Source organism: Aquarana catesbeiana, linkage group LG02 (assembly GCF_042186555.1).
Source record: "Aquarana catesbeiana isolate 2022-GZ linkage group LG02, ASM4218655v1, whole genome shotgun sequence".
Lineage (NCBI taxonomy): Eukaryota > Metazoa > Chordata > Amphibia > Anura > Ranidae > Aquarana > Aquarana catesbeiana.
The window spans coordinates 17,661,845-17,676,697 of record NC_133325.1 but is presented as its reverse complement, the minus strand read 5'-3'; the positions used below and the strand labels follow the sequence as shown (position 1 = coordinate 17,676,697).

The following is a 14,853-nucleotide window of genomic DNA, read 5'->3' as shown; positions in this document are numbered from 1 at the left end:
GTTGCTTGGCTGCAAATGTCAGTGAACCATCTGAACGTCCTAGGAAAAGAAGGACTTCAGAACATCTCCCCCTCTCCTGTCCCCCCCCAGTATAGTGTGCGGGGGTGTCTGCAGTCCACAAACAATGTAACTGATAAGAGTGCACAGGGAGTTATCAGCTCATAAGATTTCTGGCAGGATCAATGTTTTCTTTTTGCATGGTCTGGGCAGTCAACTGGGGTAGAACACTGGCCCTAACTCTGTTATTTCCCTGAGGGGGCCCCTTATCTGCCCTTCCCTGCCTCTGCTGACATGAGCGGGAATACTCAAGTACAGCGCTTCTATATTACGATCCCGACATTCAGTCCCATCACCTGGGGGCCATCGTACTGGGCATTCATGTCTGAGAAAAGGAGACCACAGATTATACAGGAGAGCCTGTATATGTCATGTAGATGACATGAGGACTAGGCACGTACCTGGAGTCACTAGATGACACGAGGACTAGGCACGTACCTGGAGTCACTAGATGACACGAGGACTAGGGACGTACCTGGAGTCACTAGATGACACGAGGACTAGGCACGTACCTGGAGTCACTAGATGACACGAGGACTAGGCACGTACCTGGAGTCACTAGATGACACGAGGACTAGGCACGTACCTGGAGTCACTAGATGACACGAGGACTAGGCACGTACCTGGAGTCACTAGATGACACGAGGACTAGGGACGTACCTGAAATCACTAGATGACACGAGGACTAGGCACGTACCTGGAGTCACTAGATGACACGAGGACTAGGCACGTACCTGGAGTCACTAGATGACACGAGGACTAGGCACGTACCTGGAGTCACTAGATGACACGAGGACTAGGCACGTACCTGGAGTCACTAGATGACACGAGGACTAGGGACGTACCTGAAATCACTAGATGACACGAGGACTAGGCACGTACATGGAGTCACTAGATGACATGAGGACTAGGCACGTACCTGGAGTCACTAGAAGACATGAGGACTAGACACGTACCTGGAGTCACTAGATGACACGAGGACTAGGGACGTACCTGGAGTCACTAGATGACATGAGGACTAGGCACGTACATGGAGTCACTAGATGACACGAAGACTAGGCACGTACATGGAGTCACTAGATGACACGAGGACTAGGCATGTACAAGTGGTTGTCTAGTCCTCAGTGGTTTGAGGAGGGAGACCCTTTTTCACAAACTCTGTCACTCCTGAATCAGAGAGGGGACAGGGTCTTTTTGCTGCTGCTGCAAAAAAAATATATACTAGTAACTGTATGAGGTAAATAGGCCTTTTCTCTCATATTTTTTCCACCTCTGCACACAGGCCAAGCTGCCCAGCAAAAGTGATCATGGCAACCCTATACACGAAATGTCCTAAAGCATGTGGACCGCCCATGAAATGATTGCGTGCTTCCAGTGAAGGGTCCTATTAATACTAGATCTTACAAAGACATTGTAGACCACTGTGTTCTTCCAACCTTGTGGTAACAGTTTGGCGAAGACCCTTTTCTGTTCCAGCATGACTTTGCCTCGGTGTACAAAGCCAGATCCTTAAAGACATGGTTTGACCAGTTTGGTGGGGAGGAACTCAGGTGTCCTGCACAGAGCCCCAACCTCAACCCTACTGACCACCTTTAGGATAAATTGGAACACCAATGGTGAGCCGGCTCTTCTTATCCAGTATCAGTACCTGACCTCACTAAAAGGGCACAAATCTCCACAGACACCCTCCAAAACCAAGTAGAAAGCCTTCCTAGAGGAGTGGACGCTAGTACAGCTGCAAAAGGGGCAACTCAATATTAATAATGACCAAGGAGGAAGGGGGGACAACTCCATATTAATAATGACCAAGGAGGAAGGGGGGACAACTCCATATTAATGGCCATGGGGAAGGGGGGACAACTCCATATTAATGGCCATGGGGAAGGGGGGACAACTCCATATTAATGGCCATGGGGGAAGGGGGGACAACTCCATATTAATGGCCATGGGGGAAGGGGGACAACTCCATATTAATGGCCATGGGGGAAGGGGGGACAACTCCATATTAATGGCCATGGGGGAAGGGGGGACAACTCCATATTAATGGCCATGGGGGAAGGGGGGACAACTCCATATTAATGGCCATGGGGGAAGGGGGGACAACTCCATATTAATGGCCATGGGGGAAGGGGGGACAACTCCATATTAATGGCCATGGGGGAAGGGGGGACAACTCCATATTACTGGCCATGGGGGAAGGGGGGACAACTCCATATTAGTGGCCATGGGGGAAGGGGGGACAACTCCATATTACTGGCCATGGGGGAAGGGGGGACAACTCCATATTACTGGCCATGGGGAAAGGGGGGGACAACTCCATATTAATGGCCATGGGGAAAGGGAGGGACATCTCCATACTAATGGCCATGGGGAAAGGGGGGGCAACTCTATATTAATGGCCATAGGGGAAGGGGGGGCAACTCCATATTAATGGCCATGGGGGGAAGGGGGGGGCAACTCCATATTAATGGCCATGGGGGGAAGGGGGGGCAACTCCATATTAATGGCCATGGGGGGAAGGGGGGGCAACTCCATATTAATGGCCATGGGGGGAAGGGGGGGGCAACTCCATATTAATGGCCATGGGGGGAAGGGGGGGCAACTCCATATTAATGGCCATGGGGGGAAGGGGGGGGGAACTCCATATTAATGGCCATGGGGGAAGGGGGGACAACTCCATATTAATGGCCATGGGGGAAGGGAGGGACAACTCCATATTAATGGCCATGGGGGAAGGGAGGGGCAACTCCATATTAATGGCCATGGGGGAAGGGGGGGCAACTTCATATTAAATTGCCACTGGGGGAAGGGGGGGCAACTTCATATTAAATTGCCACTGGGGGAAGGGGGGGGGCAACTCCATATTAATGGCCATGGGGGATGGGGGGGGCAACTCCATATTAATGGCCACGGGGGAAGGGGGGGGCAACTCCTTATTAATGGCCATGGGGGGAAGGGGGAGAAACTCCATATTAATGGCCATGGGGGGAAGGGGGGGCAACTCCATATTAATGGCCATGGGGGGAAGGGGGGGGCAACTCCATATTAATGGCCATGGGGGAAGGGGGGACAACTCCATATTAATGGCCATTGGAGAAGGGGGGGGGCAACTCCATATTAATTTCCATTGGGAAGGGGGGCAACTCCTTATTAATGGCCATGGGGAAAGGGGGGGACAACTCCATATTAATGGACATGGGGAAAGGGAGGGATAACTCCATATTAATGGCCATGGGGAAAGGGAGGCACAACTCCATATTAATGGCCATGGGGAGAGGGAGGGACAACTCCATATTAATGGCCATGGGGGAAGGGAGGGACAACTCCATATTAATGGCCATGGGGGAAGGGGGGGCAACTCCATATTAATGGCCATGGGGGAAGGGGGGGCAACTCCATATTAATGGCCATGGGGGAAGGGGGGGCAACTCCATATTAATGGCCATGGGGGAAGGGGGGGGCAACTCCATATTAATGGCCATGGGGGAAGGGGGGACAACTCCATATTAATGGCCATGGGGGGGAAGGGGGGGCAACTCCATATTAATGGCCATGGGGGGAAGGGGGGGCAACTCCATATTAATGGCCATGGGGGGAAGGGGGGGGCAACTCCATATTAATGGCCATGGGGAAGAGGCAACAACTCCATATTAATGGCCATGGGGGAAGGGGGGAAAACTGCATATTAATGGCCATGGGAGAAGGGGGGGGGGGCAACTCCATATTAATTTCCATTGGGAAGGGGGCCAACTCCATATTAATGGCCATGGGGAAGAGGGAACAACTCCATATTAATGGCTATGGGGGAAGGGGGGCAAGTCCATATTAATGGCCGTGTGGGAAGGGGGGCAAGTCCATATTAATGGCCATGGGGGAAGGGGGGCAAGTCCATATTAATGGTCATGGGGGAAGGGAGGCAAGTCCATATTAATGGCCATGTGGGAAGGGGGGCAACTTCATATTAATGGCCATGGGGGGGAAGGGGTGGCAACTCCACATTAATGGCCATGGGGGGGAAGGGGGGGCAACTCCATATTAATGGCCATGGGGAAGAGGGGACAACTCCATATTAATGGCCATGGGGAAGAGGGAACAACTCCATATTAATGGCTATGGGGGAAGGGGGGCAAGTCCATATTAATGGCCATGAGGGAAGGGGGGCAAAACCATATTAATGGCCATGGGGGAAGGGAGGCAAGTCCATATTAATGGTCATGGGGGAAGGGGGGCAACTCTATATTAATAGCCATAGTTTTGAATGAGGTGGCCAACAAGCGCATATAAACAATAGAGTACAAAACAAAAACAACCCGTTATGGTCAGTTTTGCTGCACAGGTTTGTCAGCATGTAAAGGTGTAATAAAAACTAAAAAAAGCTTAGGAAATAAAAAAGATTGAATACTATGTTTTGCAGGTATCAAAGTGGACCTTGTCCCATTCCTGTAAAAACTATTTCCCAAACGCCACTTATCTCTGATGCTCATTTATCCAGGCTAAGCATATACTCCTTGCCATTCTTCCATTGCACATCCTGTGCCACCACCTTTGCGATCTATGTCATTGAGAGCTGGCTGACTCCTCTTGGTTCCTGCAGCTGGCCACCTGAGGCAGTACCAGATTTCATGCATGCGCAGATGGAGATATGGTGCCCTGTCTTTTGCATGGTGTGATGCCACAGCGTTTAGAAGATCTCTGCCTCCACCCTCCTGAGGTTCACATCCACAAGGCTGTAGGTGCCGATCTCTTGTGAGATCTCCTAACATGAAATGTGAAAGACATGGCGCCAGATCACCATATGTGTATGTGCAAGAAGCATATTCCCCCTGTCACTCTTCCACTACACATCCTGTACCACCACCTTTGTTATCTTTGTCATTGAGAGACAGCTGTCCCTTCCTGGTTTCTGCAGCTGGCCACCTAATCAAGCAGCACTAGAGATCTGGAGACATGTTTTTCACATAATGTGGTACCACAGCTTTGGAAGATCTCTGGTCCAAGCCTCTTAGGGTACATTTCACACAAGGCTGAAGGTCCGTAGGTGCCCAACTCTTGTGAGATCTCCTGACACGCAATGTGAAAGACGTGGCGCCAGATCACCATATGTGCAAGACATGGCGCTATGATGGATCTTGCGAGAGTTCAGCACCTATGGCCCTGCAGCCTTCATGGATGCATCCTATGTACCCTAGGAGGCTAGGGTGGAGAAGATCTACATCAACTTCACCGAGGTGAGGGACAAGGAAGTAAAATCGTGAGGCAATTCAATTATGTAAGAGGGAGTGAATATTGCAATATTAGACCCCAGTGACTTCTACCATTCTGCTGACAATGTTGAGTTATGTTACCTTTTTGGCCCACACGTTCAGCTCTTTGGAGACCAGCTGGGAGAGCTCGGAGCGGCAGAACGGGAGGAAATAGACGATCTCGTTAATCCGGCCCAGGAACTCGTCTCTCCGGAAGTGAGCCTGCAGGACACAAGGAAAGGCTTTAGAGGGGAACCATAATGGCGACGGGTCAAGTTTAGTTTTTTTAAACTGATACATTTGATGTTTTGGATTCCCTTTATAGTATACACTCTTAATCCCCCAACTATCCATCACTTGGAGGACTGTCCCTCTTTCCTCCTCAGTTGTTCATCTTTTTGGTCTGATGCATAGACCTCTTAAAAAATATATATTATATGCCCCAAATTTTATAATCCTCTAAACCAGCGGTCTCCAAACTTTTTAAACAAAGGACCTGTTTATTGTTCTTTAGACTTTAGGGGGCCGGACTGTGGTCAGTGGTAGCTGAAAGTGCACCAGTGTCATTGGGAGCAAAACAGTGCCTCAGGCTTGGGAGTAAGAAAATAGAAAAAATACATAGCAGTAGTAAGCTGGAGGAGGAATAGTACCCCATCAATGATGTTCATTGAAGGAATAGCACCCTATTGATGGTATCTGTGGGAGGAATAGTGCCTGAACATTGGTGATAAATTGGAAGACTAGAGCCCCGGTGTTGGTATCAGTGGGAGGAATTGTACCCCATCATCAGTGTCAATGGGGAAAATTATGTCCCATTGTTGGTGTCAGTGGAAGTGGGAGGAAATATGTGCCACTGTCAGTGAAAGGAATGGTGCTTCATTGTTGGGGTCAGTAGGAGAAATGGTGCCTTCCATCATTGGGAGGGCCAGATAAAGGCAAGCAAGGGGCAGCATTTGGCCCACGGGCTACAGTTTTGAGACCACTGACCTAAATGATTGCAGTTATTATTTTGAGAAACCACTACAAAGAAAGTTTAGTTAAAAAAAAAAAAAAGGAGGGGGGGGTTTAAACCATATGTACAAGAACTTTTTGCAGTTGAATAAATATAGGTGGACAACCCTTAACCACAAAGGGCAAGTGGATTGAATCCTTGAAGCTCTCGCTTGACGCTTAAAAAGGAGAAGCTTGGGGTTACTAAAAAAAACAAAACAAAGACACATAGTCATCTCCATGCTGCAGCATCAGCATGATGCTGCAACTGTCCCCTGTCGGCTGTAAGACAGAGAACTGAGCGATCACATGACCTCTCTGATCACCCGGTCCCATAGAACTGAGCGATCACATGACCTCTGATCACTCGGTCCCATAGAACTGAGCGATCACATGACCTCTGATCACTCAGTCCCATAGAACTGAGCGATCACATGACCTCTGATCGCTCAGTCCCATCTAAGCTGAGAACGGTGATTGTCAGACACCGCTCTCCGCTCTGCCCCTCCAGTGCTCACCGGAGCACTGGGCGGCATCTGCATGGCAATCTGGCTACCTAATTGTTGCCCCTTTATTACAGATTGAGCATGTCACCCAGCCGCAGTCACTGTGCTACCATACTACCAGCTTTTATCAGCAGCTGAAAGTCCTTTACTATCAATTTGGATAAGTGTATCTGAGTAGCAGTAGCAGCAGTATGTCATTGTTGTTTACACACACAAGACGGTTCCCGGCGTGGGCCCGGCCTCATGGAGATGCGGTAATTCCATCAGGAACAGGCCAGGATTTTTTTTACCCTCGGGGCCATGACATCAGCAGCAGATACCAGAAAACTGAATTAACTGGCTGCAGGCTGAGCCGCTCTGGATACTGTCGTACCGCCGCACAGCGATCGTCTGCTACTCTCCATCAATGAGCATGACACTGAGAGCAGGAGAGCAAATATTCAATATAATAAACTTATTTATTTTACAATTTATCCAACACCCCAATGTCCCCCCCCCCCCCCCCCACACAGTCACACACTATTCTTATACATTTATATAGCTCTGACATATACCGCAGTGCTGTACAGAGAACACTGAGCCAGTCACATCAATCTCTGCACCAGAGGAGCTTACACTCTACTGTCTAAGTGTAGTCACACATATTCCACAGTGTGGTACACAGCAGTTTTATCCAATGCCCATACCGTCACAGTAGATATTTCTAAAGGAAAAGAACAAGATGCAGGCTTTGATATTCTATAAGTAGACCATTTAGTGAAGGTCCTTCCTTAAACCTAGAGACGTCAGAGGAGAAGGCGGGGTGCCGAGGACATTGTTCGCCCAGAACGGGTTAACAGTCACAGATGTGCCATGCAGTCTTGGCAGCGTGAGCCAAAGAAATACCCGCATGTAACTTAAACCTCTGAATCAATTTGCTGTCTATGAAATGCCCATTAATTGGGTGCCCTGTGCATTAGGAGCTCTCCAACATTAACTGGGAATTAATTCTGCGGACATCTACCACTTGGAAAATCAGATTTCGGTTATGAGTGGTGGCTGCATTGGGAGGCGTCCAATCCCACCGTGCGGAGAGAAGGTAGAAAGGCATCCATTCTGGGAGGAGATGCTTCATTTCTACACAGCCAACCTTTGCAATGTGCGGCCAATAACTCTGAGAAGTTCCTGCAGGTTTCAATAAGACTAACAACTCCCTCTTCATAGGACCCAGCAGTTCCCTAATCATAAGGCCAACGGTTCCATAAGAGGGCCAACAGCCTCTCCTTCTTTATGGGGGCCAGCAGCCCCTCCTTCGTGGGGGCCAGCAGCTCCTCCTTCGTGGGGGCCAGCAGCTCCTCCTTCGTGGGGGCCAGCAGCTCCTCCTTCGTGGGGGCCAGCAGCTCCTCCTTCGTGGGGGCCAGCAGCTCCTCCTTCGTGGGGGCCAGCAGCTCCTCCTTCGTGGGGGCCAGCAGCTCCTTCATCATGGGGGCCAGCAGCTCCTTCTTCATGGGAGACAGAAGCTCCTTTTTCATTGGGGCCAGCAGCTCCTTCTTTATTGGCACCAGCAGCTCCTTCATGGGCGCCAGCAGCTCCTTCTTCATAGAGCCAGCAGCTATCTCATCATAGAGACAGCAGCTCCTTCATCACAGGACCAGCAGTTCCCTCAAAGGGCAGCAGCTTCCTCGTCATAGATCCAACAGCAGATTCATCATAGCACTAGCAGCTCCCTCATCATAGGGCCAATGGCTCCATCATTTGGCCACCGAGTCCTTCTTCATAGGGCTAGTGGCTTCTTCATCATGGGACCAACGGATCCTTCTTCATGGGGCAAGTGGCCCCTTTTTCATGTTTACGGGGCCAATGCCAAATTCTTCATGGGGCCAATAGCTCCTTCCTTATTGGGGCCAGCAGCTCCTTCTTCAAAGGGACCTGCAGCAGCTCCTACATCATATGAACAGCAGCCCCTTCTTTAAAGAGCCAGCTCCTTCATAATGAGGTCAACAGCACCATCATCATAGTGTCAAAAGCTCCTTCATCTTTTTATTTTTAAAGGGTATGTATATCATTTTGCACATATTTATAAAGGTCATGATTAAAAACACCATATTTGATGGTTCGTAGGTATGAAACACTACATATTAATTTTACATTTACCTCAACTACTGCTGCTACTTAAAACTGAACTTCACTTTTTGGACCATCCTTCATGTTACACCCATACACCCCCCTAGACCAAAACCGCTCCCCCCCTTTGCATATGTGGAAGCTGTGGTCTCTCTGTCGATGTCTAACATGACCCCGATGTTCAACATGACCCCTGGGAAGTCAGAGTAAGGGCTCTCCAATTAGCAGGCAGAATTTGTGAGGTGCACCCAAGATCTGAGGGCCGTGACATAACCTCAAAGACCTCTACTCCACGTGTTTGGAGATAGAGGACAATTTAGAAGACTGTAGATGACATCTCGGCAAGTAAAAAGACCCAAATTCACCCATTTAAAAAAATTTGCAGAGCAGAGTGAGTTCATCACTGGGCTGATTCTCCTTTCACCAATCAGACAAAGGTTGGGGGCTGGTCCGGGATGACCTGGGCTCAGAGGAAGTGGGTTTATTGATGCTGACCATCAGACCAAGAATATCTAGCGGCAGATAAAAAAGCACTGCAGGGGAAATCTCTGGATCTCTGGAAGGGTACTACTAAAGCAAAAGCTGGTTTTGTTTTTTTTTATCCATTAATGGGCTATTCATTTGTACCTTTTTTTTTTTTACACAGAGCTGTAAAGCTTACTGATTGGTGAGACATTATGTCAGCTTAGGTCATCCCTCTGAACACGCAAAAGGCAGAGAGAGAGGACGAACCTTCAGTATGGGCCGGATAACCTGCTCCTTGAACTGCTTGGAGATGGTGATATTCTCTTTGATTTGAACGTCATCTGCAAATAAAAAAACAATAATAAAAAAAAAAGTCAGAAAATCAAAATGTAAGTCGATACAAATTAATACAACTGCCTCTCATTTGTAGACTCCAAACTCCAAATACAATCCTTAGGCCTCATTTACAGGGGCTTTGAGGCCCGTAGGCCGTGAATGGGCCCTTCTCTTTATGCAGCTCGATCCACCAGGTGCTGCATGCAGGCAGCCCATGTAAGTCTATGGGGGATGTAGAAGCTACATGGACACAGCCGCTCGTCCTAATTGGACAGAAGTGTGGGTACAGTGGCCCCAAAGGCACGCCCACAAATTAGAAAAGATTTGCAGCTTCTGCGTCCTCATACCCTTCCTAATTTGAGAGGCACGAGGGTGTGCGTTCAGGTCCGCTCACCCGCACGTTAGTCAAATTCGGACGAGCGGCTGTGCAGCCTCTGCATCCCCATAGGCATGGCTGGCCCTACTAACCGATCTCCTGGGTCACCTGATCACTGTGGTAGCCTCTGATTGGCTATCAACAGTGATCAGTCACTGTGAAGAACACCCCCCCCCCCCCCCCCCGTGTTTCTCTCTCTCTCTGTGGATGGAGGGGAGAGATGCATTGTAGCACTTTCTCTCCTTGCAGAAAGAAAAAAAAAAAAACATCAACTGCAAAAAATTAATAAATAAATAATAATAAAAAAATGTAATAAAAATAAATAAAAAAATTGCTAGTTCAAGGTTTGATCTAGGTCAGTGCCAGGGTTAGTGTTTGGATCAACATTCATGGTCAGTATATTTTGAGCAAAATTTAAAAAAAACAAAAAAAACAAACAAAAATGAAAAACAAAAAACATTTTTTACATTAGTATCAATGTCGAGGTGTGTTTTAGGTAGGATAAAAAAAAAAAAAAAAAAAAGCAAAATGCGCACTATTATTTCTGGGCCATACCACGTGTGCATACAACTAACGTACACATATGTGATATCGCTGCGATCGTGCAAAGCAGCAGAATTTATTTTGGGTTGCTCTTCGGTGGTAGGTTATGGTAGTAGCAAGAAAAATACATCTAAATAAAAAAAAAAAAAGATATCTATCTATAAATCTCTCTCTCATAAATATATATATGAGAGAGAGAGAGAGAGAGAGAGAGAGAGAGAGAGAGAGAGAGAGAGAGAGATTATATATATATATATAGATAGATAGGTAGATGATAGACAGATAGAGAATTATAATAATATAATATATATTATAAAGAAAATTAGCATTTGCCACCAAATGAAAGCCCAATTTGTCCTGAAAAAAATGCGGTAAAACCCACCTGGATGCACTAAGTAGTTATGATAATTACGTGTCAAAATTGTGCTTAGGCATCAACATTTGTTTTACCCTTAGGGGTGAAGGGGCTAACCTTAGATTGAGGAAAGGGTTCTTTACTGTTAGAGCAGTAAAAAAAATCTCTTTTAACAGGTGCTCTAGGGGTCCCCCTCCCCCCCTCGCTCCTCCCTTGGCCCCCGCACTCACCTAGGCTCTCTGCCAGCCTGTGTCTGTTCATTTCCTGGGCTTCCTGTCTGAGATGCAAAGCATGCTGGGCAATTTCGTCACTGGCGGCGTTGCAGGTCATGATGAAGATGGCGTCTTTGCATTCGATGGTCTTTCCTTTCCCATCTGTCAGCCGCCCCTGAGAAAGCAGAAACGTGTATCTTTTAAGAGGGCGGTCCCCCCCCCAAAAAAATTGATACGCCTTTAAAGCTGACCTCTGGGCAAAAAAAATAAATAAAACTTTCATCAAATTCCTTTGCAAACCCCAGATATTACCTTGTAAAAGTAGCAGTGACATCATCACTGGGCTGTGCATAGCCTGCGCAGAGAGCAGAGGTGTGGGAGGGGCCCAGCAGACTCCACCCACTACAGAAATCTTTTAGACTTGGCATGTCTCATTACAGAGAACCCGTCACCTAAAAATCATCACATAGGCCAATGTTTAATGGGAGAGAGACCTCTTGTCTCCCACATCAAGTATATGCGAAGCGGAGCAAAGAGCGTGGGGTTTTAACTAGACATGTGCACTGCCAAAAATTTGTTGTTTTTTTCTCTTATTTGTTTTCACAAATACGAAAATTCGAAAATGAAAAAAATCCAGAAATTCTAAAATAAAAAAATCCAGAAATTCTAAAATAAAAAAATCCAGAAACTCTAAAATGAAAAAAAAAAAAATCCAGAAATTTGGAAATGAAAAAAAATCCAGAAATTCGGAAATGAAAAAAAAATCCAGAAATTCTAAAATAAAAAAATCCAGAAATTCTAAAATAAAAAAATCCAGAAATTCTAAAATGAAAAAAAAAAAAAAACAGAAATTTGGAAATGAAAAAAATCCAAAAATTCTAAAATTTGGAAATTCTAAAATTCAAAATAATAACTAATAATAACTATTAAATTATAGGTATTGGAATTTCCTTTCAAATTAGGCTGTTCGTGAAGGTAACAAATACGAATTTATCGGAAGTTACGAATTATCCGAAATAACGAATGCCGCATCTAAACAAATGGAACGTAACAAAATAATAATAAATAATAATACGTTTTTATTATTGTTATTATCATTGTTATTTATTATTATTAATTCGTCACGTTCCATTCGTTTAGATACGGCATTCGTTATTTCGGATAAATTCATATTTGTTATGCTCACTAACAGCCAAATTTGAAAGGAAATTCCAATACCTGTAATTTAATAGTTAGTGATAGTTAACTTATTATTAGTTATTTCAGATTTTCATTTTCATTTTTGGGTTTCTGAATTTTTGGATTTTCGAACTTTTCGAATTTTGAATATTTGGAAAAATTTGGAAATTAGAAAATTTGGATATTTCCGAATTAACGAATTTGTCTAAATTCGTTAAAAAAACAAATTCGGAATGAAACCAATTGCCCATGTTTAGTTTTAGACGCATGAAGCCAAACAGGCAGCCAAATTTTCTGCGCTGTGGTACCAGCTCCTGACCGTGTGACCACTGCGCCAGCCAATCACAGTGGTCCCATGATCAGGCAGAACTTCCCACCCCCTGGGGGGGGGAGCAATAGCCAGTTAAAGGGGATGCCGAGGCTGGGGCGGGGGAGGAGTGAATACAATTTACTTAAAAGAACTATGTGAAGTGAGGGGTGATTGCAGAGATATTGAAACAATGGACTCTGGGTTTCCATAGGCTTTAAGCCTTGGTTCACATCTACGCATGCGTGGGTGCGCGTGTCTCATGTAGGGCAGCGCATGCATTTTAATGGCCTGAAGTTCTTAACTCTTCTGTAAAATCTCACGGCACCAACCCGCATGATGCTGCAGTGCGCGTTCACTGATGTGCGTACGTGGGCGCGCTCGCGTCGCGTGCAGGGCAGCGCATTCATTTTAATGGCTTAAAGCCTCTGACTCGTCTGTAAAATCTTGCGGCACCAAACCGCATAATGCGGCAGTGCGCGTTCACTGATGCAATGGTGGGTGCTATTAAGAACTAATGGCACCCCCAGGGGTCAACTACAGAGCAACGCGTTTCTGTGTGGAAAAGCGCGCGATCTCGCGCACGTTCCCTGACATGCATAGATGTGAGCCAAGCCTTAGACCCAAGAACAAAAAAAAGTGTGATACATTCTCGTCAACCAGTCCATGGTGACAACACTCACTTAGTGTTCTGTATCTGAGGAGGAGCGTTGTCACCCCAGTCTGCCTCTCCTGATTTGGACTACAAATGCCCCCCCCCTCCCCCCACTGCATTACACAGGGGGAAGTGATTTGTATTTACAGCCAATAACATTGTTTAGGATTTTCCCGCTTTAGGGCGGGATCAACATGTCATTTTCTGTAGCTGCTGAAAAGTCTCTGTAGCCCGATACTAGAAAACGAATGCAGCCGCCACATCATTTGTTCTCAGGTGTTTGCTACATTGTAATAAAATAGTTGATACAATGGTGACACATATATTGTATAGATTCTTAAGAAGACCAGAAGATGCGCTGTAAGGAGCCGCCAGTCTCTCGCGCCACAACCGCTCCGCCCGCCGTCTTCCTCGGAGAGAGAGAGAGGGTCGGGGGGCGCCTCGCACACCCACTCCCGGCGTTTTCTTCAGGAAATAATAAGCGAGGCTTTTTGCTGCTCCCCAGCCGCTCGGCGCACTGACAGATGAAATCTTTCCCGGGTGCTGAAGATTAACACGGCGTTTATTAGCCTGCCGAGCGCCGAGCCAGGAATTGATTTCACATTTGGCTTCTGTAGCGATGATCTATGCACAGAGGATTACTATATTAATCCCGAGGACGGGGGGCGGTTTATGGTCGGGGAGCGTCCTCGGAGGAGACGTACAGAAAACTCATTCCGCACACAGCAATGACAGACCGGGACCTGCGGGTGAGGGGCGGCTCCCATCCGACCACTAGAGGAGGGGGGGGGGGACGACAACGCTTGGGGGGGTCATCCTCTACTATCACCCTTCTATACCTTCCCTTTACCCCGCCTGACCTTCTGCATCGCCTCCATTCTGTCCTTTCCAGAACTCACTAATATTACACTTATCAAGTCCCCTACACAGATACCAACCTCCATCCTCCTCCTTATGCTTTGTCCCCATCTACCACTGCTTGCATTGGGGCTGAGGGCTCCTGAGAGGAATACTGAGGCCGGGGGGGGGGGGGGGGGGGGCTGTCATGTTTTCATCAAGCTGTGTACAGCCCCCTGCTGGTCCCTCCCACCAGCCATGATCTGCCTACATTGCATAGAGGAACACAGAGATCCGGTGATGGTGTCACTGGGTTTACAGTAAGGTATGTAATGAAAACCAAAAGGTTTTATGTAGCATTTTAATAAGAGGGCAAGGAGAAACCAGGGAAGGCAAGATACAAGCTGTTCAAACTTTAGCTTTAACCTAAAACTACCCGGCCCTTACACTTACCTCCCCAATAATCCTGCCCTTACCCTCAGCTCCCTCCTCATCCCTTCCTTCCTCTCACCTACCCCTCAGTCTTGCTCCAATGCTAAACTTCTACTCTTCATTCTTTCTTTACCCTCATCTCCCCCTAACCCTGACCATAGCCACCAGCCTCCTGATTATAGCCCCACCCTTCCTGTCCCCCCCTAAATCCTTCTCTTATCCCATTCCCCCCTACTTACCCCTCCTTATTCCTGCCT

At 47.1% G+C, this 14,853-nt stretch overlaps 1 protein-coding gene across 1 annotated transcript in view; it reads right to left on the bottom strand.

Moving 5' to 3' along the window:
• The window catches only part of CLPB (ClpB family mitochondrial disaggregase), a gene marked incomplete in the record, with an annotated part of 104,880 nt that overhangs the window by 6,052 nt on the left and 83,975 nt on the right, over nt 1-14,853 (bottom strand). Inside the window, 3 exon segments of the mRNA XM_073612636.1 lie at nt 5,403-5,522; nt 9,632-9,705; nt 11,205-11,361. Of these exon segments, the coding sequence (XP_073468737.1) occupies nt 5,403-5,522; nt 9,632-9,705; nt 11,205-11,361 (351 nt within the window).